The 27929-nt window shown below is 37.8% G+C and overlaps 1 protein-coding gene across 1 annotated transcript; it reads right to left on the bottom strand.

Moving 5' to 3' along the window:
• Nucleotides 1-1858: 1858 nt before the first annotated feature.
• On the bottom strand, nucleotides 1859-27455 carry LOC115621606 (la-related protein 1). Its single transcript, XM_030515298.1, has 8 exons — nucleotides 27046-27455; nucleotides 25058-26166; nucleotides 10741-11068; nucleotides 9529-9596; nucleotides 8830-9429; nucleotides 8285-8730; nucleotides 5007-7441; nucleotides 1859-4569 (listed from the first exon to the last, which is right to left on the bottom strand). The coding sequence occupies exons 2-8, from the start codon at nucleotides 25856-25858 to the stop codon at nucleotides 3800-3802; spliced, it is 5448 nt and encodes a 1815-aa protein (XP_030371158.1). The 5' UTR covers nucleotides 25859-26166; nucleotides 27046-27455; the 3' UTR covers nucleotides 1859-3799.
• Nucleotides 27456-27929: the final 474 nt, after the last annotated feature.

Here is a 27929-nt window from a genome sequence, read left to right as displayed (position 1 = left end):
TTCTTTGCTCAAAAAATAATGATTATTAATTAAGTTAAAAAGTAAAAATCAAATATAATCATTAAATTTTGAGAGAATGAATAAAAATTAAAATGTATAAATGATGATAAAACTGAAAATTAATCATTATATTGTAAGCGAATTAATAAGAATAAAAAATAAAAAAAAATACCTACAACAATCATGGCAGACATGCGCAAATTATAGGAGAAACAACCGTCAATGTGGAGAGAACGCTATAGTCCAGCAAGCCCGACAGTAAAATAGCCTGTACTCCCACAAAAAAAAAGGAAAATAAAAAAAAATTGTGTCAAAATAAAAAAACAAACTTGACCTGCCTAGGGCTCAGGGGAACCTCGATACCAAGTTTGGTCATTCTAGCTCTTGTACCTTCTGAGATCCTTGCGCTCATACAGACGGACAGACTGATCAAGAATATACTTTGTAGGGTTGCCACTCCTCCTTCTCCCTGTTACATAAATTCGCACAAAACTGGTATAGCCTTTCACCCTTAGGGTACAGGCTATAATAATAATTAAGGAAAAATATTGTTTGAATAAGTCAGTGGTACATATAAACATCCAACCGAAGTTCGTTTTGTTTCTTATCTTCCTAATCGCGCAAAGTACTTGTAGCTGCCTAAGCAGAAGTCACGTAATTAGCGCATTCTTAAGATTCAACTGAATAAAGTGATTATTATTTCAAAATTGTGTAAGCGATCTGCCTAACACTTGACTTCGAAATGGAAAACGCTCTGAATGTTGCTATATCACTGCCTTGTTCGATAGCAACAATTGAAAGATCTTTTAGTTCCTTAAGAAGAGTGAGGACTAGGGAGAGATTCGATTAAATTCTTGGCTACGCCCATGTAACCCTCTTTAGACAATCTGCTAGCAGGTTCGATAAGAATGTTGTTCACACTTTCCAATTGTCCGGTACAGACTCGATTCAGCCGAAGTCTGCTTGCAGATTATTGGATGTTCACACATGCAGCAGACAAGCCAGCGCAATTAATGCTTTTACCGCATATCGGAACGCAAGTAGCTTTTGAAGTAAGATGTAGATCTTAGAATGTAGAATTCTAAACGATAAATATCTCTTCTCATTCCCCCCATCTCCAGTTCGAAAAGATTTGGAATAGAAAGTCTTGCGTATATTAAGTTTTTCAAGTTTTTTTTTATTCATTTTTTGTTTTAGTTTTTTTTCTACGCAATTATTGTTTTTAACATTTTTTTGTGTTGGTGATTTTTTAAAAAGTTTTTTACCTTTTTTTGTTACGTTAGTTAATAATTTTTGTCGTTTCTTTTTTGTATGCATCATTACAATTAAAATTATTAATATAATAATAATATAGTAGTAAATATTACTCTTTATGGTTTAAACTATCACGTTTTTCACAAAAATCATTTTTTTAAGGTGTTTTCATTTTTTTTTTTTTTTTTTTTGTTTTCTTTCTTATCTTTCGCATTTTCATTTAAGTATGTAGCTTACAAAATTACAGTTTAGTTGCTTTTTGTTTTGTGTATTGTTTTTTCAAGAAACATTAGAATATGTTCGTATTTCGTATAAAGGTAGAATATATCGATTTAAATACATACATACATATTGAAAACTTGGGGCAGGGGTGGGGGGAGGGGAGGGGCACATATAGAGCAATAATCATCGAATTTATGTGGGCATATATGTGTATATGTACTCGTATGTAAAAATAATATATATATAAAAAATATAATGAAATAGTAAAACAAATTTAACATACAACGCATTCCAATGCGAAACATAATTGATTGGCAAAACGTTTTGCAACTCTTCAAATTCAGTTCATTAATCTGACGTTACAAAAGTTAATTCAATTAAATATTTATTTATTTATTTATTTATATATATATATATATATGTGTGTGTGTGTGGTTTTTTGTTTTGTTTATATGTTTAATAAGCTCATGGCAAAGCATTTTCTTTCATGTCAAATGAGAGTGTGTGAGGGCGACACTTTAAAAGCAGAACTAATAGTATGTACAAATAATGAATGTTAAAAAATATCAAGTATTGACAAATTGTTTCTTACATCCACGTACGAATCAAATGTGGTTAGTGGGTGTGTGTATTTTGAATATTCTTTGTATGGGGTATGGGTGTGGAAATGGGGTGTGGCGTCAGTTTTCCAAACTGCGCATCAAACAAACTTCACCGATATTAGATGATTACTTTTCACTTATCTTTCAAATATGCTTCTATTTTTAATGTTTATATTTATATATAGATATATAATTATCAGTATTAAGCTTACACTTGACTTCTCACATATGTTTTAAATTTAGTTTGCATTTGATTTTTTATAAGTTTTAAACTTTTTTTTTGGACAACGATTATTTTCAGATTTGTTTTGATTTTAAAGTTTGTTTTTTTCTGGAGGGGGTGAACTCGCTTTGTTTTAAGTAACTAAGATTTTGAAAATGTGTGCGACTATTTGCTTAAATGCTTAGTTAGAGGTTGGTGAGGTGATTGACTGATTGATTGATTGATTGGAAAAACCAGGCAGTGCATTGAATAGTTGAGAAGTTAAAAAGCAACTAACTGATTGAAGCTGGCCAAGATAATGGCAAAGAGAGTGTGTGTGCGTGTGAGATAGAGAGAGAGAGTTTAACAAGAATACAAATAAAAGCGAAAACCAAAACACTTTTCGTTGTTGATGACTTTAGTTAATTGTCATAGCAAGAGTTTTAGATGCACGATTTACACGTTTAAATGCTTAAATAACTAAAATTCGTTTGCAGTTGCGCCCCGCATGCCTCTTAATTATCCTTGCACATACACATATACACACATATGCATAGTAATATGTGCCATCGCCGATTATAATGTGTTCAGTTTGACTTGCCTTGACTTAAGTTTATTAACAATATTATATGTTTTGCGCTTAGGCTCGAACAAAATTATTCTTAAATGTTTTTTATTAGGTGCTATAATTCACTGTAGTCTGCGCTACACATATATAATTTGTTTGTTTTTTTTTTGTTTTGTTTTTTACATACATTGTTTTAATTGTTTTTTTTTTTTGTTTGTTTGTTAATTTTTGCAATATTCAAGATCATTTGGTTTTTGTAATAGTAATTTCGTTTTACTTTTAGTTTTCGTTAGGTAATATATGTATATATTTATATACGAATTCCCTTTCTTGTTACATGCTTAGTAATATATAAAAAAAAAGAGTTCATCCCTTTTCTCAATTAACAAAGTTCAACTAGAAATGTTCCTTCCTGTTGTTGATGTTGTTGTTATGTAGAATTCTTATTGGCTTCACTGCGCTTGGCACTGGTACAGACAGACAACACTGAGGTGTGTGTGTGTGTGTGAGTGTTTGTGTGTGTGTGTGTGTGTGCTAATAACAACAAACATTGAGCATTTGATAAGCAACCGTTTCAGTAGTTATCTATATTGAAAACAAACAAAATAAAATTGTATATCATCGAAGTAACTAACCAACGTCCAGCAATTGCAATAAACAAATTCTCAAAAATTTACTTAATCAATTTAATGCTAACTAATGCTCATCGCTTTACGTTTGACTCGACTACTACTCTAGTAAGGGAAATAATAATAAACAAAGGAGAGAAGAGAAGAGCGCAAACAATAATAATAATCATAATAGTAATAATAATAATAAAGATGCAATTATAAACTAAGCCAGTTTGCAATGTTTCAAGACACAACGCACTAACTAACATAATATGGTCATAAACTTAACGATAATCAAATCAATAATTATTATAATGTGCATTATAATGCATTATGCAAGCTATTTCTGCGTCGATGACGATGACGAAACCACTCCTGCTCCTGCTCCTACTCCCACTCCTGCCGCTGTTGCTGCCGCCGCGGATGTGGATGCGCGCACGGCATTTGTCTGACTATTATTGCTGATCGCTGTTGTGTTAGCGCCCTGCGCCTTTGATTTATTTTGTTGCTGTTGCTGCTGCTGTTGCGGGTGCTGTTGCTGTTGTTGGCGCTTGTGCGGCACCAGGCCTGAGTTGCTGCCGCCACGTCGCAGCTCATGCTGCGAGCCCTGCTGATAATTACGATTCGCCACCTGTGGCTTGTTGCCTAGGGAGCCGCTGCGTATGCGCACCGTGCTGCTTCCAAAGCTGCCCGTGCGCCGCCTATTCTGTTGGCCATAGCCGCCGCCACCCTGTTGATTATGTTGTTGTTGTCGTTGCTGATGCTGCTGCTGATGTTGTTGTTGCTGCTGCTGCTGCTGTTGTTGCTGGAGTAACCGACCCACATAGTCGCTACGATTGGTTATGGTTGTGTTCAAGCGTCGACCACCAGATGCAATAACAGCGGTACCATCGCTCTCGGAGACACTGCGATGTCGGTTCAGCTGACGATTAGGAATTAGGCTGCCCACACCCTGCAAAATCTCATTGATTTCGGGCTCCACCACACGAAAGTCTTCGATTGTCTTAAAGCTCTTCAGATATTCTGATAGTTTGGGCTGCACATCGAGTTTCTCGCCATTCTTAAAGTACTTTAGGAAAGCCCAGAACTTTTCAAGGCCGTACAGTTGACCTATGGATGAGGAACGAATATTGAATCGATTAGTTAGGCGAAGGTTGTTATAAGACCCTTTTGTTGTTATGCCTTAAATGTGATCCTACAACTTGTTTATAATATCACTTAAAAGTCGAATTGAACCTTGATAATAATAACTTTTAAAAGATATACAAATTTAATTTGCTTAGGGAATTATAAATATTTTCGATAAAATCTATCCATAACTGATAATAATAGAAAGATGATTCATTATCCTTATCGTAACACTCATAAGTTATTGTTAACAAAACTCTCGATTGACTTTAAAGACAACCCCAAGGGTTTTATGGGAATTTCTATTTATAACCATTCCAATTATCTCTATATTTTTAAAATTTGAACACTTGAAATTAAACTAATTAGTTAATTGGATTCTACCCTTAACCTCTCTAATAATTAATATTGTGACTTACCAGTTTCGTAATCGGCAATTGTTTCGTCCTGGAAGTCCTGATAGATATATGGTCGGAACTTTTTCTCCAGCCCATAACTGTAGAAACGGAAGAGGCACTCAAGACCGTAACGGAACCCATTGCCAGCATCTTCTAGCGCCAGCGTGCGGAACTCGTTGTACATGCTTTTATTGAAATTCTCACGCAGGAAGAAGGACCAGAAGCGATACAGTGTATTCATCTCCTGCGATTGACCATAGCCCAGGCGACGGCGCTCCTTCAGACAGCGCGAATGGTACTTGTGGTACGCCTGCTGTGTGAAATTGTTCTCCTTGAGCAACGCATGCGATGGATGCTGGAATACGGGCAACGATTGCGGCACCGATGAGCCATAGGATCCATACGAGGAGGTAGTCGGGGAAGTGCCTGCAGAAGAGCCCATAGAGGTGGTGCGGGGACGATGCTCCACCGTATCCAAGAGCCAGCCCACATGTGCTTCCACAGGCGGATTCGAGGTGTGACGCAGCTTGCGTTTGCGCGGTGTCCGTGGATCGATGGAGTGTGTGTTGGGTGCCGCATAGAAGCGAGCGCGACGCGACTTGAGCGTCGAGTTGAGCGTTGAGTTGAGTGTGGTATTAACTAGAGTGTGATCGAGCGTATTGTCAAGCATGTTCTCATCGTCGACAAATGTGGGTGGTGGCGGTGGTGGTTGGGTCGTGGAAGTAGCAGCTGCATTGGGACGCAAACGACTATTGGCCGCCAATTTCTCAAAGTCTTCCTGCGAGATGATATTGACGGTGCGATAATCGTTGGTGACCACATTCGATGTGGTCCATAGATCCTCCTCATAGTTGGCCAGACCATCGTTGATAATGTTCTCTAAGTCTTGGGTGATTTTTGTACGGGATGTATAATCGGCGGTGCGGTCGTAGCCCTCATGTTTGGGGGCGCGACCTACTTGGGCAACAATTAGCAGCTTATTGATGTCACGATCGGCAAATTCGTAGTCGGATTCGTCGTCGTCGTCGTCAGAGAATTTTTCGGTGAAGTTATTGATGCGTCCGGTGGCGGGTATGGGGTCCATGAGCTCTTCGTCAAATTGAAAGTCTAGTTCTTCCTTTTCGGCATGGGGCTGAGCGGATGGCGCAGCAACTGTTTTGGACGAGGAGGAGGAGGAGGTCGAGTAAGCAGTTGAAGAAGTAGCATTGGCAGATGGTTTATTTTTATTGTTTTTGTTGGTGGTGGCATTGTGGGCGTGGGCGTGGACATGGACATTTGTGGCGGTGGCGGTGGCAGTGGCTGAGGCAGAAGTGAGTGTGTTGTTGTTGTTGTTGATAGCGTTGATGTTTGTTGTTGTTGATTTTGTCTTTGCGGATGTTGTGGCGTTGGATGCGTTTGATGCGTTCGATGTAACAGAGGATGTAGACGAGTAATTGATGGCGGTGTTGTTCGATTTGTTGTTATTGTTATTATTTTTGTTGTTGTTGTTGTTGAGCGTTTGTGAAAGCGTTTGTGTGGTTGTTGTTGTAGTTGTTGACGTGTTGTTGGAAGATTTAGTAGTTTCTTTTAAAGCATTTGATTTCGAGCGTCTCTTTACCTCTTTCCACATGCCCTCAGGCTCTGCCACATGCAACGCACCCGAGCCCTCAGTCACTGCCTTTCTGCCCAAACCAGCTGTGGTCACTGCGCCACCGCCTCCGCCGCCCACCACAGTTCGTTGCTTCTCGGGCGTTGAACTTGATTTGGGCTTAACACTCTCCGCCAAGCCGCTCAAATGATCGGCCAGTTGAGCCGCAGATCCGCCCTTCTGTCCCGCCTCCACCTGCTGTGTCAAGGCACTGATCGCATTTACCGAATTCAATGCCGCCATAGGCGACCGTTGCTTCTGTTCCTGCAGCATTTTGGGCACCAAATTCTGCGAATTACGCGGCACCGGCGGCGGCGGTATGCTGCTCAGTGGTTTTGTGACCATCGGAGCGCTCAAAATGGTCGCCGCCGAAGCCTCCATTTCAACCTCTGGCACCACATCTGGCACGGCCGCAACCACATCGGCCGCCGTTTTTTCTATCGTCGTCGTCGTCTTTGATTTATCAGTCTCTTTAGTCGCTGCCTTCGTCGACGACGAGGACGACTTCACCACCTCAGCAACGGTGGTGGTTCCACTGGTTGCCACATCATCGCCGGCAGCTCCAGCTGCCAGCAGCGATGCTTTGGGATCCAGCACATCGCTGATGGGCCAAATGGTTGGTGTCGTCTTTGTGCGCACCTTATAGCCCTCGAACAGCTCTAGCTTATCCGAATCCTTAATGGCGGTCACAATGAGCGCCACATCTGTTGTCAGTGCCAGTACGCGATGGAACGAGGCAATGAGGGTGACCGGTATGTAACCCTCTGGGTCCATTTTGCGGCGTAAAAAGAAATCGCCAGTAAGATTTTCAGCACTGAAATAATATTCACTGCATAGGTATTGGCAGGGTTGGAGAAAGAAGAGAATATGTCAGTAAACCTTGTTTGTTGTTGTTGTTGATTTTGATGTTGCTGTTGCGCAGACAAGCAAAGCAAAAGCGAAGACAGAAAGAACACAAACACACAGCTTATAACGAGAACACAAATACACAAAACACAGCTAGAAAATTACATAAAGGTAACGTTTCCAAAACACAAAGCAAACAGAAATAAAAGCATAGAAAGGGGCCTTAACGATTATAAGTGCGCTCTATAAGTATCACTTTTGAAGACCTTAGCCAATCCGATTAATGTAGGTCTCTAAATAAAAAAAAAATTTAACTAAATAACCTTAAAAAAACACTGCAATAGTTGTAGAAAGTAGTTTTTGGAGCCAATTATAATAATATCCATTACCATCAGATATTTTATTTAAAACTGATTTTTTTTCCTTTCAAAAAAAAACAGGACAATCCTGTTAAGAAAAACTTTTAACTTTTGATTAAAAATAAATCTTTGCTCTTTTTGTTAAATATCTATCGTTTTTAACGATGTCTTCCGATAAGTTCTGCCAGCGATAACCAAGATTTTCTTTTAAGAGTATATTCGTATTTATGCAATAAAACCTAAGACCTTTGAAATGAAACTGAACCCAATTTCATTTTTATTATCATATCATATATAGTGTCAACATTCAACAGAAAATTATTTGTGGTTCTTTTTGTAGTCCATTACATATCAGATATAGTTAACAAAAAAAAAAAAGATCCTGTATTTGATTATGCACCAATAATCGTTATTTCGGCCCTGTTAGAGAAGGCGTGATTAGAAAATTTCATAGAATTTCTACTTACACTTGCTTCTTGATGGCTTCCTTGACGCTGGTCGCGTCCATTTCAATATACGCAGCCGGTACCGGACCGAAATAATGGGTGCCCATGAGTACATAGGATTGCGAGGAATCTGAACCGGCAGCATCCGCCGGCAGATAATTAGAAAACTCGCCCGAAGCTAACAGATGGCGTGGTATGCGATGAGACGAACGACCTGGTCCCGGTCTTGTGAATCCACCGCGCCCTTGCCGCCCGCCCCTGTACGGCGTACGGAAGCGGCGGGGCCCGCGGATACCGCCGCCACCGCCGCTGGTGGCGGAACGCTCGTAGTCACGTTCTTCTGTCCGTCCAGCGGCGCCCCCGGGGACGGTGCTGCCGCTGCTACGCCAGGAATCAATACGCTCAGGCGCAGCAGACGAGCGTGCGCCGGCGTACGTCGAATGCCGCCCATAGCCATGGCCGCGGGACTCCGTGGAGCCAGTGGCTGACGTTGCGGGGACTGTCCCGGCACCGGATGTGGCTGCAGCGGTGCCACCGCTGGACGGCTGACCAGCAGCTGAGTCGGCACCTGCTGAAGCTCCGGGTGCGCCACGCTCGCGCGGCTCATGGTAGATGCGTGTTGATCGGCGCGAATCGTTGACATCGCCGCTGAACCGACGATTGGGGCGTCCGCCAAGTGACTTGGGCCGACTAGATTTGGCCAGATCGATGTGCAATGGACGCCACTTGTGCTTGGGTATCTTTTTATTGATGCCGTTCGGGCCTGCGCTGGCAGCTGGGAGGGCACTTGGAGTGCCTGAAGCAGCTCCGTCACCGCTTGACTGTTCGGCGTCTCGGATTTTGGCATCATGACTCGTGCTGGCTGTTGCACCAACTGATGAGCTATTCTGGCTGTTGTTGTTGTTGGAAGATGTGACAACGCTTCCGTCAGCGGGGTTGCTAGCGACAGTTGCACTTGTGGCTGCAGCTTGAGCTTTGCTGTTGCTGCTGCTTGGTGCTGTTGTTGTATCGTTATTGTTGTTGGTGTTATTGGCGGGTGTATTGCTGTTGGTTTTATTTATTTGTTTTTTCGTTGCACGTTTGGCTTCGTTGCTAGTGGGTTTGCCACTGCCCGTTACGCCGCCAATAAGTGTGGGCCAATCGCCGATGTTGCTAAAGTCGCTGGCCTGCAATGAGGTCAACAAAAATACCCATAAGATTATGACTCAGTCGAGGGATTATGTGTTGGTATGGGGGCATACAATTGGCTAGTATTTTTCACTCACCTTCTGATTGACCTTCTTTTTGTCCTTTACCACTGAGCTGGCAAACGCATCGGCAGTACTGGCATCAACTATGCATCGCAGGTGGAGAGATGGGGAAGAAAATAGAGAAAAAGAAATGCGTTAAAAATATAATGAAAAACCAAGCATCACCATCATGCAACGGCGAATTTTGAGGCGCAATTGCGCTGAGAGCAACACGCGACGCATCAGAGAGAGCGAGTGAATCCGAGAGAGAGCCCGAGAGAAAATACGAGTTGGATGGGGTAGGTAGAACGCAGTGTACCCAAAATTACGCTGTGTCCCCCAAAATGATGAAATTCGATGGCTAAAGTAGTTCTTCTATTTAATTTTATTTTGTGAAAATAATATATCTTTTGTAGCTAAATAAAATATACTACGGGATGCTTAAAATCCGTTGTGAATAGCTTACTTTGTTGTCTAAAAATAACAAAGCCAATTAATGCTATCGAATATAGTCAGTCGCAGAGACCTATGTCAATTATTTATATTTAAATATTCGCTTGTGATATCTAATTGTTATAAATTTGTTTATGAATCACTAATTGAAATTGTAACCGTTTCAAACTATTTTCAAATTGATTTCGGACAGTTGTTAAGCGCTTTTAGCTTATTTTTTTAAATGTAGAAAATAAACAACATAAACTATAAACACTGTATAAACTAAAGGTTGAGTTGATTTGTTCAGTATTTGGCACTATCATCACATTTTCTGCATTAAAAAAAGCTGCTAGAGATTCTAAATTGTCCTAATTTCTTTATTTATGGAAATTTATCGTCTGTAGAACTTCTTTATAATGAAATTTAATTAATAATTTTTTTTTGTATTACTATGGAAATAATTCTTCCGTAAAACTTCGCTGTAATTGCATAGCAGACTAAAAATTCCTTCTTAAAAAGTAATTTGCTTGGCACTTTTTTGAAGTTTTTATTTACTTTTAAAAATTGTAATTTAAAGTGAGAGGCCAAATTATTAGCAGCAGGTTTTTCTCAACAAACATATAAATTGTTTATGCTTACAGACAATTATAAACTTATTTATTTGATTGATTGATATTCTTAATTGGAAATATGTAAATGTTTAATGAATTTTCTGAAAATTTCCAAAACTGTTAAGGAACTTTTTCTTTAGTATCTCATCGAACACCCAATTTGACTATTAGCTTATAGAACAGTATGAAGTGGAATGCTCACCAGTTGTTGAAGCGACTTCGCTTGTTTTTGTTGCTGTTGCAGCGGCGACAGTTGCTGTTGCGGCTGCTGTTGTTGTTGTTGCTGCTGCTGCGCCTTTTAAATTTGGCTGCGTGGCCTGTTGTTGTGTCTTTTTATTATTATTGTTGTTGCTGGTACTGCTGCTGCTCGTCGCGTTAATATTCTGTGCGCTGTTATTGTTATTGCTGGCAGGTTGCCTCGCTAGTGGTTGCTGCTGCTGCTGCTGCTGCTGTGGCTTTGGCTGCAAAACACGTTTGTCTGATGGCGATGTGTTGGTTGCTTTTGGACTGCCCACTGTTTGTTTTGATATCTGCAAAACAAAGTTATATAAATAAAACTAATTAGCAGCAGTTCAAAAATCGCACAAATTGCACAAGTTAAAGCGAAAAGACGTCATAAATCATACAATGTTTGCTTTGCTGCTCTCAAAACAATCAATTCGGCTTTGTTTGAAAAATTTTCCACTCGTTTCGTCCCCAAAAACAAAAATGCTAAGTCTCGTGAAGAGGCCCCTTTGGGGAGTGTCCCTAACCTAGTTTCAGGACAAGCATGGGCAGGGGCGGTGTCACTACAACAACATCGCATTTCGCGCACATGACGCTATATTTTAGATCTATGTATATATATATATATCTGTTATACATACACAAAGCACAAATTACCTTTACACACCAGATCTATTTTAGTAGTTTTATTAACATACAAGTTTATCTTTTCTCCTCTTCAATTTGTAGGCTTTTTATACGAAATCAACAGCTTGTTGTTGTTGTCGGCTTTTAATCTTATCTCGCACAACACACACATACAACAAAAAGTTGCTGGTTGTATAATTTAAATGTTCAATGCTGCTGCTATACGTTTATTTCACTGCGGCAAATTTCATTTATTTAAACAATTGCTTTGCGTTGCTTTGTCAGTAAATTTGTTGTTTTTTTTTTTTTTTTTTTTCAATTCAATTTTTTTCAATTGCACCACGCGTTGCGGGAAAGAAACACGTCCGTTCTCTTGAACTGCTCGGCGAGTTCTGTGAGTAGAGAGCGGTTCGCTGTCATGAAAAACAGCTCGGATGGTTGCCTGCCTGCCTAACTGACTGACTGCCTGCCTGTATTGTGCATGCGGTGGCTACGTGAGCAAAAACGACGAAGACGTCGACGACGAAGACAACAACAACGATGGTGGCGACGATAGCAAGACGCAAACAGAAACAGTCACCTATCACATAAGTGTACAGGAAAGCCTTCCTTCCCAGCAGCATTGTCAAGCACACAAAATATTGGTTTAAGGCAAATTTTTTCGAATACATTATAATAAATAACAAACATATAAAATTGACAAACATTTCCCATATTTTCCGTATACGTTACGTTTGGTGCATTATTCAGTCAACAGAAAAGCAAATATTCAATTGAAGCACGTATTTTAAATTTTTTAAGTAAACAATTTAAACTTACTGAGTCTTTGTTTTTATCAAGAATAGTTTGATTTACATTTTTCTACATTTTTATATTAACAGCAGAGAGAATTTTAAAGTAGGTTTTTTAGGCTTGTATTCCCGTAAACTTGAATAATGTCACAAAAAAGCTGGTCAGCATATTTTTAAGAACCAGATTTAAATTCAGTAACGTACTGTTTCAGAAACATCAACATTCAATTCTGATCTACATCGTATAATCTGTCTAAAGTCTAAGCTAAGCTAATTGCTGCCCTTCTAAAGGTTTTGGTTCAAGCTCTAGACGCAATATTTTAAATCGATTTTTGTTCGTGTGTAAGCTTCATAAAATTATCATTTAAGCCGTTGGAACTATCGAGACCAGACTGCATATGAGTGTACATACCGGAGACCGTTTGCTGCACAAAGACGCAGTCTAGCAGATACATATTTTAAAAACAACAACAAAGAGAAGAACGAAGTGGACGACCAAAAACGACTGGTTTTTTTTGAATGCCCCTACAATTCAAAACAAAAACAAAAAACAGCCGACGCGCCGGTCCCTGCTTTCCATGCTTGAGTAAGATAGAGAGGTGGATAGAGCGGGCGCGCAATTTGCCGGGCCGCGTGGAAGAGCAACCGCGCAGCAGGGGCACCCTGTATCTCAGTCAGATACTTGTTTTCATTCAATCTATGTACGTGTGGTGTTGTTTGCTTTATATCGTCTTTTAATAGCTGTTTTTAATTATTTTGTTTTCATACGCATTTTCTGCACTTGTTTTCTTCTATTTATAGCCATACTTTTGGCAACGGTATTTGCATTTTAAATAAATGTGTATTTAGCAACTATGTTCGAACAAACATTGCCATCTCGCTCGCACACCAGTGTAACTGTTACAGCAGCTCTGTACTGAAAATAACAAAACAAACAACATGTGATTTCGGGCACGTAGGCCACATACCGAAAACAAGACGCCCGGCTGGTGGTGTTTTTCCACAATGAACAAAAAAAAACAACAACTACAAAGAGAAAAGCCGAGAGAGCGGGAGATAGAGAAAGAGAGAGAGCATGGCCAAGACATGACCTTTTTATTTTGTTTTCAAAATTAAATGCATTGTTAAATATTTTCGGAAAAAATGAAGAAACATTAAAACTATTCGCATGACTAGTGCGCCGTGTCTGCCAATCGTCACGTACATACATAATCAAAGGGAAATTCGCATCGCATGTTCCCCTAAGCTGCTTTTCAAGTTCATTTCAAATTGTTTTTGGAATTTAATTTCATGTACATACTTAGTGGAAGTTTACTCTTTTCAGCCTCGTTTTTTTTAGGTTCTTGAGTTTGCGTAGAAAATTGTCTCCTGCAAAGTATGACTAATAAGTCCAGGACATTCGTTCTATGAATGACTCATACAGTCATTTTCCTTGGAAATACCGAAGCATAAGTATCAACTAGTATATGTATAAATCATCACAACACGCCCTTCGATCAATTATTAATAACAGCTACTAATAAAATTATTAAAGCTCGAACATCATTAAGTTTGACTTAAGATGTGTTACTTATTCTGTTAAAGAAACAAACATTCGATGATAGTTTTTTTTGTTCTGTACCCACCGCTGCTGTAAAACATTTTTAGTTCTTTGGAATCTTATGTATTTTTGTGGATACTTATTAGTGAATACCTCTTATCATAAATCGTTAATAGGATATCAGTTTTCGAAAGATGATTAATTTTCTCAAATTTAAAATCAAATCATATTTACAGAGATGTAACTACAAGTAACAGACTCCCACGAAGGCCAACCATATAAAATTATTATAATAGAGGGTCCCATCATTTATAAGGCAAGTAAATTGTGCTATTGTGATAAAATCAAAATGTATTTCTTTCTCCGAAGTCCTACCAAACCTGAACATGGTCTCATCACTTTACACCTGAGACGAAGAAACATTCAAAACAATGGACTGAAAGGCCTGTCCCATCTGCAAGCAAGGACATGGGAGGATCATTTTCATTGATTCCAAAAGGAAAACCACATTTTGCCTTGAGTGATAAAATAAAGAACTATTAAAAAATCGCTAAATGTTAAAAGTTTTGAGGAGGTGGAAGGATATCGACACTTGATAGCTTTTTAGAGGAGCTCGACATTTCTCACTTTAAACAGGCCATCGAAGCTGTTAAAAATCAGTGGGAAATGTGCTCTACTCTAGTTCGCCAAATACTATACCATTATTTACAAGCATTCTTAAAAACCTTTAAGATATTTCTGCGGATCTTTTTTATAGTTAACATATGAACAATCACTTTTACTTGTAAAAGCATTTGTTTCGATTGACAATCTGTCTACAATACAAAACGTTGTATTCTTGACGCAAATGATTTGTATTTATGCCAAAATTATTTCATGTGCTTCTTTTATTCTAATTATAGTCACAAAATTATCATTTTGAACTATGCTGACGTATTTGTCAGTAAAAAATTTATGTGAGCATTCAAACCTTGGTGGTTGAAGGTTATTATTGATAGTAAAAATAAAATATCAACTCAATTTATAAGACCTTTGCTTGATCATTATTATATAGAATATATTAGTGCACATTTGAAAAAAGAATAAACCATTCACCTGCTTCAGAACGAAAAATATTTTTCTATAATACTTTTGAATAATTCCGAGAGTAAGTTGCGAAACGTATGATTGCTGAATGGCAACTAAAACATTCCCAAAGGCGAAATTACAAATTGCAAAATGTCAGTGGATGGAACGATGTCGCCGCTGGCGCCAAAGACGAGAACCAATGGGTTTTGCAAGTATGTATAATCGTAAAGAATAATTACTAGCATATACAGATATTGTAAAATAAACAGCAGTGGCAAAAACGTGCAATAAAGTAAGGTCTACATACATCAATGATTTACAGACAGACAGAGAGAGAGATACTAAGAACAAGTGTACGAGAGACCCATGTGCAGTTTTCTACGTTTTAAAAAATGGAAATGGAATTAAATAGAATGAAATGCCGGCCGCAACAAAAGTTGTTTTTATTGCTATTGTTGGTTTCTTGTTGAGTGTAGTATTATGTAAAACAGCAGCGAATCGTGCAAATACTGAACAGCAAAGCACTTTTAACGAGGGCTCCGAGTACAGGGAGGTATGTGTATGAGTGGTCAGATGAACTGGTTTGGCAATGATCACATACTTACATACATACATATGTATATATAGAAGAGAGGGCGAGCTGCCTTATCAATTAGCAGTCACACACACACACACAAACATATAAAGCAATAAAAAGTAATGTGTAAAAATAATAAAACAAAAAAAGGTCAACACTTGAACGCAAACAAGTTTACGAGTATGGGTGCATGTGAAAAATAATAATAGAGCTGTGTGTTCCAATTGAACTAGTTCAGCAAATTGGCTTCATTGTAATAATTATTGAGTTGAAATGGTTACAATGTGATTTCAATAAAACTTGCATTTAACCATTTAAAATCAATCTAATAATTATATGCTTAAATTATTCACAATTTTATTGGAATGGACTGCAGCTAATACTTTAATTTTTTCCCCTTTTATGTAATGAATAAAATGGTACTTTTCTGAAAATAATAGAAAGAAAAAATGTCCTTTCGGAGTGCTTTTTGTAACCAACTTCTGAAGTAGTTCAAATTTGTATTCCAATTATTTGCATGAGTTATCGTAACTAAAATTTCAAATACTGCCCATACCAAAGTTTCATCGAAAATTGTGAAAACATTGAGCCATTTTCTAGTAACTGCTGTTGACTATTTTTTAATAAAGTTTGTCTACAGATATAAACTAGTATAATCTTTCACCCTTTGGGTACAGGGTATAAAAATATATTTTCAAATCGCAAATACTTTCTTCAAATGGCTTGAAACTATAAGTACCAGAGCATAAAAAATATTCTTCATTTTCGGGATTTATCCCAATTGTAATACTCCATACAATAAAGATGGTACAATTAGTATTTTTAGCTCGCATTACTTTCATTTCCAGCGCATATTTTAAATTATTTTTTGTTGCTTTTACGAACTAGTTCAAGCTGACGACACGGCTATTGAATTTGTTTTTTATTTATGTACATTTCTATTTTTAGTTTTTATAGCCTGTACCCAAAGGGTGAAAGGCTATACTAGTTTTGTGCGCATGTATGTAACACACAGAAGGAGGCGTGGCAGACCCCACAAAGTATATATATTCTTGATCAGGATGAGAAGACGAGTCGATATAGCCATGTCCGTCTGTCCGTCTGACCGTCTGTCCGTCTGTCCGTCTGTCTGTATGAGCGCAAGGATCTCAGTAAGTACAAGAGCTAGGATAACCAAAATTGGTATCAAGGTTCCTATAAGCCCTAGGCAGAACGAGTTTGTTTATTTTTTCTGATACACCCCCCCACTCCCCCGCAATTCGTATTTTTTCTTATAACTTCCGTAATTCTCGGAATTTAAAAATCAATTTGGTAGGTACATCCAGTTAGTACTAATGTGTCCGTGTGCCAAATTTCATCATGATAGGTCAATTCTGAAGAAAGTTATAGCCATAAGTAAAATCGCTGCTCATGCGCTGCCTGCAGCTCTGTCGGCAGCGCTGCCCGCAGCTGTTGTTGTTGTTGCTGCTTTTGTTCAACTTTGTGCTGCATACATACACGCATATGAACACGCATAGGTACGTGATGTAAATGTATGCTGTTTAAACTGAACATAAACATGTATTTTAATTTAATTAATTATTTTAATTAATTAATTCATTCATTTTTTTTAATAATTTAATTTTTTTTTAAATTTTTTTTTTTTTTTAATTTTTCCTTTTTGTGGAGAGTACAGGCTATTTTACTGTCGGGCTTGCTCGACTGTAGCGTTCTATCTTGTTATTATTCGATTAGAAAACGAAAACAATAAAAACCAGTTATAACAAATGTTGGGGGCAGGACAGAGCAGAAGGCAATGAGTTTTGGTGTTGATATTGTTGTTGGCGATAAACAACAACTAATACAGCTTTATGTTTTGATGGCGATGAGCGTACGGGCCCCTGCGAAATGGCGATTTAAATCGCATGCAAAAAATTAACATACATGCATATATTTGTGGACGGAGAAAGAGGGGTGTGCTGATTTCGGTTATTCTGTGGGCGCTGACTTGGCTTGGCTGGACTTATTGCGCAGCTATCAAGTCAAGGCCCCAAAGAGTGCGTCGCATTAAAACATTTCTCGCTTATTAAAAAAAAAAAGTGGAAATAAAAAATAAATATGCATATATTTCTTATTTTTATGTACAACACATGTGCACAAAATGTATTTGCGTAAATAGAGCTTTAGTTTAAATATTTACAATATGTTTTAGCGCACATTAAATACTGAAAAATAATTCGCGCGTTTTCTGTGCGTTTTGCGAGCGTTTTTTACCGCCAACTATACTTGCTGTCAATATTTAACAATAATAGGCGATTAAGTTCGCTGTGTTAATAACCAGCTAAGATTAGACTTATCAGCCAGCACCCTGTTAGAAGTTTGTGTAATAAAATATTTACAAAACATATATTTTTAGCGGCCACTTTACTTGAAGAGCTTACGGTAACCAGAAAAAACGTAATTCGTCACAAATTATTGCGCAAAACATTTGCTAACAAGATCTTTCATTCGTTTCGCTTCGCTACTTGTGATTTCTTGGCAGTAATTAGTCGAAATAAACAAGCGAGAATGTTAGGCCAGATAAATATTGATAAGAGCTAGCCTGTTAGCGTGCAAGATAACGATAAAACTTTGTTGGAGGTACACTTTCATTGAACATGTGCTACAAGTATATTACTTGCCACGTTATACGATTGATATTACGCATCGATTTTGGTTTCTAGGTAAGCAGTAACAACAAAGTTTGCAATGCCCATAGAGAAGGTCTTCAAAGCATGATACTGAAGTTATCGAACTTGATATCTATCAAGGTTGACCAACTAGGGGTAAACAAGCGACTTGTGGGATTAATTATGGCACGTTGATTCTTGATTCTTTATTGTTTGCTTCCATTATTTTAAACTCAAAGTAAATATGTTTCCAAATAGATAAACAGTACTCAATATCTTTTTGTTCTTTTATGCATTTTGTTATACTTGTATATGTGCTAAATCTTGAGATACTTATAGAATTAGAATTAAGTTTACTTCGCGACTCTCTTAAAAAACATACCATGCTATGGTATGCAAACAAAGTAGTATCATTTTACAAGTAGGCTTCCCAAAAGTATATAAATATGAAATTCTTATTATTTTTATTTGAAGAATCATTCTATTTATGATATATGCTTGATATATGATATATGATATCACTATTTAAATCCACTTCAAATTACGTAAGCAAGTAAATCCAATTTACGACCGCTTTACGTCAACAGATAATTTATTTATCATTTGTGACAGGAAAGTGGAAATTATGAACAAAAATGCAAGTCTAGGTTTATGTAATTGCGATGGAATCTAAGTTTAAGGAGAAACATGGGATTCAAAATGAAGGACCTTGTAAATTTGAAACAAGAAATTATTAATATCAGCAAAACTTTAAGCAGAGGATTTCTGTCAAAGTGTTGGTTGGATTCAAGTAAGTAAAACCAATCAACTCAAATGTAAAGTTCACAAAGTTTCACAAAAAACTACAAAATATGAAACGTAAACTCAACACAAAAGTTAGACGACACACTATTTTTTAAATTTTCCAAACATGTCATAAACGTAATGATATTTTAATAATATAAGAATTATGTACTAAAACATAGTATACAGAAAAAACTCATACAGACAGGCAGACCGACACGTCCAAATCGATTCATCTCGTCATGCTGACATGCTACAAACTACATTTGTCATTTCGACTTTCTAGTATTCCCATTTATGACAAAGTGAGCAAATTGAAAATCTAAGCCAAACTTGATGTGCTTAGACGTTTGAGAGATGTCTAACAGCTAGTGTGATGACTCTAGCTGTCAAAGACTTCGAAATCAAGACGTTCATATAGTCAAACAGACTTAACAGGCGAAAAAAGTACCGGTAACATGTGATATTGCATGTTTTATGTATTACTTTAAGCGCTGTCCAAAACATTTTGCAAATCATTTCTTTATATAGCTAATAAATGAAATACACATGCCAGAATTATTTGTATAATATTTTACGACCAGAAGTAAAAATCAATTGCACTTTGAACTGAATAACTTTATGCACAAAGAAAAAGGGAAGCAAACAAAGGCAATATCTTGGAAGGTAGCAACTCATCTCACACGAGCAGAAAGCAAAGAATGGAAACAAGGAAAGGTAACAAATGAAACGAATGTACGACAACTGGGCACAAAAGAAGAAAAAGTAAAGCAAATAATGCGGCAGGCAGGCGGCATATAGAAGAAGTGCAGTGCAATTATCAGAGACAATCACATTACAGTCTCGACAACACCAAGAACGAAAACAACAACGACCGCCACAGATAGCACTCAGAAAAAGAAAATATTGGAAAAGAAGGAGCAAGTGGAAAATTTGTAATGTTTGCTTAGCTACCAACGTAAGAATATATGAAGATGGAAATGAAAATGTATATAGATTTGATTGTTTGTATATAAAAACGTAATCGCATATGCAAATAAATAGGTTTTAGAAGAATGCCATGAGTATGTCGACCGACATATGGCGCCATATATTAAATTACAATTTCCAGTAGACACAAAACAAATCTATATGTACATATATGTCTCAGTTACTGTTTTTGTTTTTACCCACGAGGGCAACGATGTGTAACGACAGCCCCCTGCATTGCACAGCAAATCAACAAATCTGTAATTAATATTAACTGAAGTGATTAAATTGCTAGTTAAAGTTTGCTGGCATTGTGCTAAAAATAAACAAATGAAACTACGCATTTAGGAATGCACTCCAAAATATGGCATTAGAGTGTATTTATAATGCACAGTTCAGTATGGATTTTATTTAATTAAAAAAGAAAATGTAGGGATTTTCAAACTCTGCTGGACATTGACATTTCAGATGGTGGCCACAAATACAATATATTGCAAACAAATGTCTTTCTGAATGCAAATGCAACATAATTTCATAATATATCACTGGAATATTATCCAATATTCATAGTAGATTTAGATTCTTCGGTGAGAGATGACGCTGTTCCTAATATTCTTCCAGCTGCTTAACTCCATAGCAGTGGAACTAACTAAACTGGTTGTATTTCTGTCAACAAATATGACCTGCACCATTTATGATAAGTTTCAAAGTCTTTATTTGTTCATTAAAATCCATTTTATTGCCATCAAAGTATTCCCCCTCTGTATGCAATACACATACTCCAATGCCTTTGCCAATCTTCAAATCAGTCCAAGAACCCTTTTCTTGACTCGGCTTTAATCTTCTCAATCGTGTCATAACTGTTTCGATTATATCAGGGGTAACGAATTGCAAAATAATTCCATTTTCTTTACACAAAACTTTACCGAAAATTTTTGAATTCACCGCATAAGTAAGCAATGAAGAAAATGAAATGGAAACGTGCCTCGGTAGACAATAACAGTGCCCATTAAAAAATACAAAGATTTGTCCGTATGGAAACAGCCGCTTAGATTTCTCAGGGTCATATTTGTGTACATGTTTCCGTCGAGATCTCAAACATTTTTAGGCTATACACCTAATATTTTGTCCACGAGTGTATACGTACCATAAGCATATACTTGTATGCTTCGCATTTAGAATATTGACACATTTACACAAATACTAGTAGGCATATAGTATATTTATAAATAAACGCATGACAATAATTGTACTTTTGTACATATTTTCATCAAATTGAGATCAAATATTTACTTTCGTTTTCATGTTTGTTGCTGATTCTGTTGTTGTTGTTGCTGCTGACATTTCCAAGTATTGTTGTTGTTATTATTTCTTATCGTTGAAGAGCTGCCAGGTGGTTATATTATGTTTATTTATATTTTTGTTAAACAAACTTTGACAAATCAACTCTACTCTACGGTATTGCCACACAGGTCGTATACGAAATATCGCGACAATCACACCGCCAATCCAAGAGCGAAAGAGTGCGAGAGAGCGAGAGAGAGCCAGAGGCAACGGAAACACTCGCACTTTTCCCACTTGTTGGCTATCAACAAGTTTATCGAGTTTTCGCTTCTGCCGCCTTCCGTATATCTTGATTATTCTAATTTGTATTTATTTTTAAGCACTTCGCAACAAGCTAGATTTTTATAAGTTTTTTTAATCTTCCTATATCCACCACACTTATTAACATTCACTGTGTAGAAATTCGCGTGGGGAACCGCACATGTGCCACTGGCCAAGATTTGAATAACAAATAACGGAAGAGAACTCGGGGCCTTATGGACGGATGTATTCGTATGGCCTGGCACGCTTGCATAAAGTTTTAAAGGTATTTGTAATTTATAAAATTGAATGCGTCGCACTTGTCGCTTCACTGTGGAAAATTGCAGAGCGTTAAATTTAATGACGATGGGGGCTGTATGGCTGGCTGTATAGTATGTAACACAGTCGCAGTTCTCGGTTCCATACACGTTTCAAGCACTTGAGCGGCACACGTCAACTGGTTGACTAACTAGACGACAGACTGGCCTCCTCCTACCCGTCTCCTGAATTTGTTTCGCTGCAGTGCAATAATTTTTCTGGCATTTAAAACAAGAACAAACCCAGCAACCACAACAAAATTAACAAACACAGTGCATGGCAACGAAAAAAACAAACCACCAACAATACTCGTATTAGTAGCAACGAACCTGTATGCAAAATGAATAATAAAATATAAACTGGTAAGAGCTGTAAGATCAGCTCGACAAAGGAATACACTAACATAATTAATTATTATCATTTTTAATTCATGAAAAAAGGTTCTAAGGATCAACTGTTTTTTATATATCTTTAAACATAGAATTTCAAATATAGTGTATCTACCAACTTTTGAATACCAATCGCAAATATGGCAGATTTAAAAAGGTTTAGAAATACGTATACATAATTATAAAATGGAAAAGCCCATCCCAGACTTCTTTCAGACTGCGTTACTTAGGTACATCTATTATCCACATCGTGGCACCATTTAATAAAAATCAGATGAATAGAAGCCGCGCTATCGCACAAAAAGACCAAAAAATATTGCACAGAATTCAACATTCGAAAGATGTCAATAACGAGTCGAAAACAAAACCAAAACCGTCTGAAACGTCTAAAACCAACCGTCAAAATAACAGATGAGCTAGAAGTTTGGAGAAGTCATAAGTTTCTACGATTCGAAGGTAATTAGTCATCGGGAATCAGTTCCACCTTGCCAAACGGTCAAAGCTGTGTTTAATGTGGGTGTTTTGAAAGATCTGGCATATCGTATTCGTAGTTGGCGATAATGCGCCCTCTCCTAGCTTGACACTTTGCCTAATTTTTTGACAAAAAAAATTAATTTAACCCGCAAACAGTCCCCACATTTTCCAGTTTTGTCTTCGTACAACTATTTTTTTTTAGCAATTCCCTTTCCATGAACGAAAAAATTCTATTTGGACGTCGAAGTTATACAAAAGGCTTGAACCACCATTGTACACCAAATGACAATATTGTATTAAGTTGGAAGGCAATTGTATTGAATAAGATAAACTAATTTTGCTTCGGCAGACAATTAATATCACATTAATCAATAAATGAATGACTTTTTAAAAATTTTAAACTAAAACGCCCTCTTTCTCTGTTCCTCTTTAGTTGTTGCATTTATTGTCAATAAAAGCAATATACCTTTTTCCCCTTTAGATGTAGGGTAGGAAACACACAAAATGAAGTTATTACGTGCACAATCCGCATTAAAAATTATCAACAATAGAGTTTTGCGCATTTTAAATTTAATTAAAACCCCATTTGCATATGTCTTGCATAACATAAGTATATATGTACAGAATGAGAATTAAATGGAAATTTCGTTGGATTTTATTTTGCTACTGATATTGATTTAAGTATCAAAAAGTGAATGGAAGAAATAGATTTTGTTATAAAGCAAGATACAGAGATATTAAACATTTATTTCCATTCCTTTATAAGCATGCTTTAAATTGCCAATTTTACTTTTGATTTAATCGTCTTTTTGCGTCAGCTTTGATAGGAATAGAATTTAGAAAGTAAACATTTAGAAATGTACTGTGGATTTGAATATTCATGCTACGAAATTCTAAATCCAAATCGAACAAATAAAATATGTATTATAATGAAAACTCGAAATAAAATAACCAAAAATATTGTAAAACAACAGTGCCTATCATTTTATATTGTGAGGTGCACATTTTTTTCTCTAAAACACTCATCCTTTAAACGGATTCTAGAATTCTAGAATTAAAACGCAAGTCAAAGTTTATCAAGAATAGACTTTGTAGATTCTACTTCGCCACGGTAAACATTCCCTATAGAAGTTGGTAATATTCGAAGATGAGTCATATTTCAACATTATTCAAACCTGTAACAATATACTACCCATCATATGTAATGCTTTGGAGTTTGAAGTTCACTTATGCCCATATAATTCCGATAAATAAGTTTCTAATTGGAAGAAAAATACAGGTAGCCCTATTTCACGAAAGCGTCACACACAAAAATGCATTAGAATTTCATTTTATTTGGACTACCGTAACAAAGAAAATTTGCCACACCTCGTTTTTCCTTTTTTTTCTGGATCTGTAGCATCGACAAAAACTGACGATTTTCTTTTATAATATGCGAAAGGGGAGCAACGGACCCCAAAGATGACGAATGGTGCGTGAATATGGTGGATGGCAACAACGACAACTCTGACCTTGACATTTATTTTTAAACGCAATTTTGTACTTTTTCTCTCATTTGATTGTCGGAAGAATATACATACAAATGTACTTGTATGTACATACATAGCATGGAATAAATGCAAAGGCAATTGAATGTTTTATTGTTTTTCCTTTCGCCAAGTAATTAAATGCCAACGAAATTGTCTAATTGAATTACAGCATGGGCAGAAAGAGGAAGAGTACCGAACGGTATTAAAGAACAGAGTGCAAAGTGAATGGGCAAATATACAGACAAGGCAACAGAAACAACAACAATAACAACAGACGGCCGTGTGTTTTGGCTGAGGTGCCGGCGTTGGCGTATTGCATAATACACAAAAAATGTTGTCTTTTTTGTGTGTATTCTTGTGTGTTTTTAAATGCATATTATGCAATACAATTGCAATGCTAAAAAGAACAAACAACCGCAGAACCAAAAATTGCTATAATTGCTTAGCACTTCAAGAAAACAAAAAGGTATCTCTGGGGGTGTTTGCGGTTTTTGTTTTCAAACCTCAAGTCTTGCTTTGACAATAAAAGCAATGAACGAGGAAAATAGATAAACGTGTTTTCATGTTGAATTGTGTGTTGTCTTTATCACTTGTTATGCTGCTTGCCCCGCTTCTTGCCTGTTGTCTCTCATTCTACGCACATTTGTTTACTATTTTGTTGTACACACAAATAAACAAACATAAGTATGTACATACATACATACATACCCATTTAGATGTGTGTGTGGGTTTGTGAAGGCAGTGAACAACATAAACGGTTTTTGTTTTCGTTTTTCATTTCATAAATTTGAGACGCAATTCAGCCCAAGAAAACGTGTTGAAAGAAAAAGTAAAACATCAAATACAGCGATAATTGAGCTTGAAAGAACAACAAATGTGCATACACATTTCGTAAAAGCGCAGGAAAAACCCGGAATGTATGAAATTCCCAAGCTTGGGGTTGCTGGCTATTTCTCAAAAAAAAAAAAAGAAGAAAAATCAAATCTAGGACACTCACCTTCCAAGCGTTGACCTTTGGCGGCGGGGCCGCTACAAAGCGTTTGGGTTGTGACGGCGCCGTTGTGCTGAGCGTCTGGGAATCTCCATCGCCAGATTTAGCCTCATTGCCGCTGCTAGTCGCTTCCAGACTAGCGCTGGGTGAGGCGTCCAGCTTGCGATCCCTTTGTATCTTTCCACCACCACTACCGCCACCTGCACCTCCAGCAGTCTGAGCACCTGCAGCTGTTTTGCGTGGACTACCACCACGTGCTGGACGTTGGCGTGAATTTTGTTTACGTTCACCCAACTCCTGCCCGGCACCAGTTCCTGCAGCTCCACTGACGCTGCGTTTGCTGCTCAGCTGTTGCTGCTGTTGTTTCTGACCAGTGCCACTTGCGCTTACGCGTTGTTCACGTGGCGTTGGTTTATCCTTGCGTGCCTTCTTACGATCCCGTCGATGATGCGAAATAACAGGCACAAAATCATTATTATCATCCATTTCCGAAGAGTTCTCCGCAGTATTGTCGCCTGTGCCGAGAGCGGCACGTTTCTCACCGGTGGTCAACGGTAGGCCAACAGTTGTTGATAGTCCAGTCTCGCCAGCAGCTTCGGCTGCAGCTGTTTCCTCACTCCATGATTTCAAAGTTTTTAAATTGGGTTGATTCTCCTTGTTGTCGACAGCTGCGACGACATCTTGCAGAGCTGCCGACTTCTTGCTGTCCAAATTCTGCACTACATTGGCATATGACGTGGTGGTGGCAGCGGCGACAGCGACAGCGACGGGGGCGCCACTCGTTGAAGTTTCCTCCTTGCTGGACATGCCGAGCGTGTTTTTTTAAGGCTCCTGCTGTTATTGCTGGTGCTTCAGTGGCGATGGCGTAACCAGAGTAGCGTAATCTACTCCAGATTGTTGCAGCCGTTGTTACTCCTATTCCTGTTGTTGTTGTTGTTAATATTATTCCTAAGTTATTAGGTTAGGTACCACTTCTTGCTGCTTCGCTCCGTTTATTGTTGATGGAAACTCTTTGGTGCTTCCTTGCCTAGTCACGTGTTTGGTCTCAACGTGCAGACAATGTCAACGAATCCGAACGATATTTATGGCGAAATGTGTTGTCCTGTTTGTAACTGCTAAAAAGTGAAAGAGCAAACGTAATCAAGTTAGTTTGCGTTGTAATGGACGCACTCACACAAACATACAGAACACCCACACTTTGCACTTCGACCTTTTAGAGGACACTACGCAGAAACTTGTTATAGCAATTTCACAACCGATTTCGCAATGCACTATATCTATGCCAAAATTCTCCGGCTTATTCCTGAGGCTTGCGTTATGCACTCTACTCTGCCCTACAACTGCTTTGATGAATGCTTCATGGTGCCGCCCTCCACACACTCGACACTCCTCTATTCGCACTCTAACAAATCATGCACATCGCGTACGAATTATGGAAATTTTCACGCTGCTTTGGCGAATTCGTTTCTTTGTGTTTATGGGGGAAACTGATTTCTGAAGCTTAAAGTTATAACACGTTGAAGAAATCTTGCATTATATGCGCTAAATGAAGCACGACTAATAGACGACACAAACGGTGGTGAGGCGACCAGCTGAAATATTATTATGCAGCAGAAGTGAGGTTAAGGCGTCAGCGATTGCCCCCCACACTAACGAAACGAGAGCATAAAGAGCAACAAGCGTTGACAGCGCTGTGTTGGCGTTGCCATCTCCCTTAAAAACGGTTGGTATTTGAATGCGACTGTGCAGTCGAAGACAGAGGAAAGAAGAAACAGTTGTAATTGATAACAAAAATAGTAAACTAAAATGCAGGTACAGCAATGAATTCGTTTCTAAAATGAACATTCGTAAAGATCTGATTGATTTGCTATTATTATGCAATTACAATGTTACGAATAGTGCAGCCCTGGCCAGGGAACAGCTGTTTGTGGGAGGCTAACCAATTAACACACATTCACACACACATTTAGAATATAAACAATCTTAATACGCACCAACACAAATGAAATCGCAAAGCTAGTGCTGTTAGACAACAACAAAAATGTGTACACAATTATTTTTGCTTATTCCGCACAAACACACGTACCAGCACACGTGCGTGTATGTCATGTAATATGTATAGGTAGTGTGTTGTTGTTTTTGTTTCGTCGTATGCTTTGTTTTGCGGTTTCGTTCGCACACCGCTCACGCACTGCTCACGTACAATCACACACGCTCACGAGTTCTTCAATACACGACGTTATTACTTCTCGATGCAATTAATTCGCACGATTTGTCACAAATTGCAATGAATTTCAGTTGTTACTTTACGCCCGTTTGCTTATTTAGCTGATTTATATGTTTTCACACTACTTTTCAGCATAATTTTGCGGAAAAATTACAAAAATCTCGGACACCGAGCAGACATGTGGTTTTGACGCCGTCGCAAGAAACTTCGAAAAGAACGAAGCCATTGATTTCGCACTATTTCACGCCGTTGCGCATGCCCTGCCATACTTCTATAAGCAATGTGGGTCGACAAATGGCAGCACTACCGGCATTCTATCTAGAATTAACATATTCAATTGGTTTCAATTATGATGTTTGTAAATATGCATTTTGCAAAGCATATACACTATTGATAATTATGTAATTCAAATGCACGCACGCAATTACAATTGTATACCTAATTGCGTACCTAATATCAATGGTAATAGTAACAACACGGTAACGCAAGTACGATAATCTATGTTCTCCTGGCTGACGTCATAAAATGGAGCTAGAGAGTGTACGAAGTGATTTTTAAATAATATAATATACTTCAAAGTTAAGCTACGGTCAGACATGCATAGCAATTTGCGCTTTTACTAAATAACACAATAAAATATCAATATAAACA

Source organism: Scaptodrosophila lebanonensis, unplaced genomic scaffold (genome assembly GCF_003285725.1).
Source record: "Scaptodrosophila lebanonensis strain 11010-0011.00,11010-0021.00 unplaced genomic scaffold, SlebRS2 tig00000024-arrow-pilon, whole genome shotgun sequence".
NCBI lineage: Eukaryota > Metazoa > Arthropoda > Insecta > Diptera > Drosophilidae > Scaptodrosophila > Scaptodrosophila lebanonensis.
Note: the sequence above shows the minus strand (reverse complement) of the source record. Positions and strands in the feature narration are given on the sequence as shown.

What these genes read in the sequence shown, in the direction of transcription:
- LOC115621606 (XM_030515298.1), bottom strand. Translation starts at nt 25,858, where the DNA reads ATGTCCAGCAAGGAGGAAACTTCAACGAGTGGCGCCCCCGTCGCTGTC. An exon ending in CAAAGGTCAACGCTTGGAAG is followed by an intron (nt 11,069 to 25,057) that starts GTGAGTGTCCTA and finishes TTTGTTTTGCAG; the next exon opens with ATATCAAAACAAACAGTGGG. An exon ending in CACCCGGAGCTTCAGCAGGT is followed by an intron (nt 8,731 to 8,829) that starts GCCGACTCAGCT and finishes GGCTCCACGGAG; the next exon opens with TCCCGCGGCCATGGCTATGG.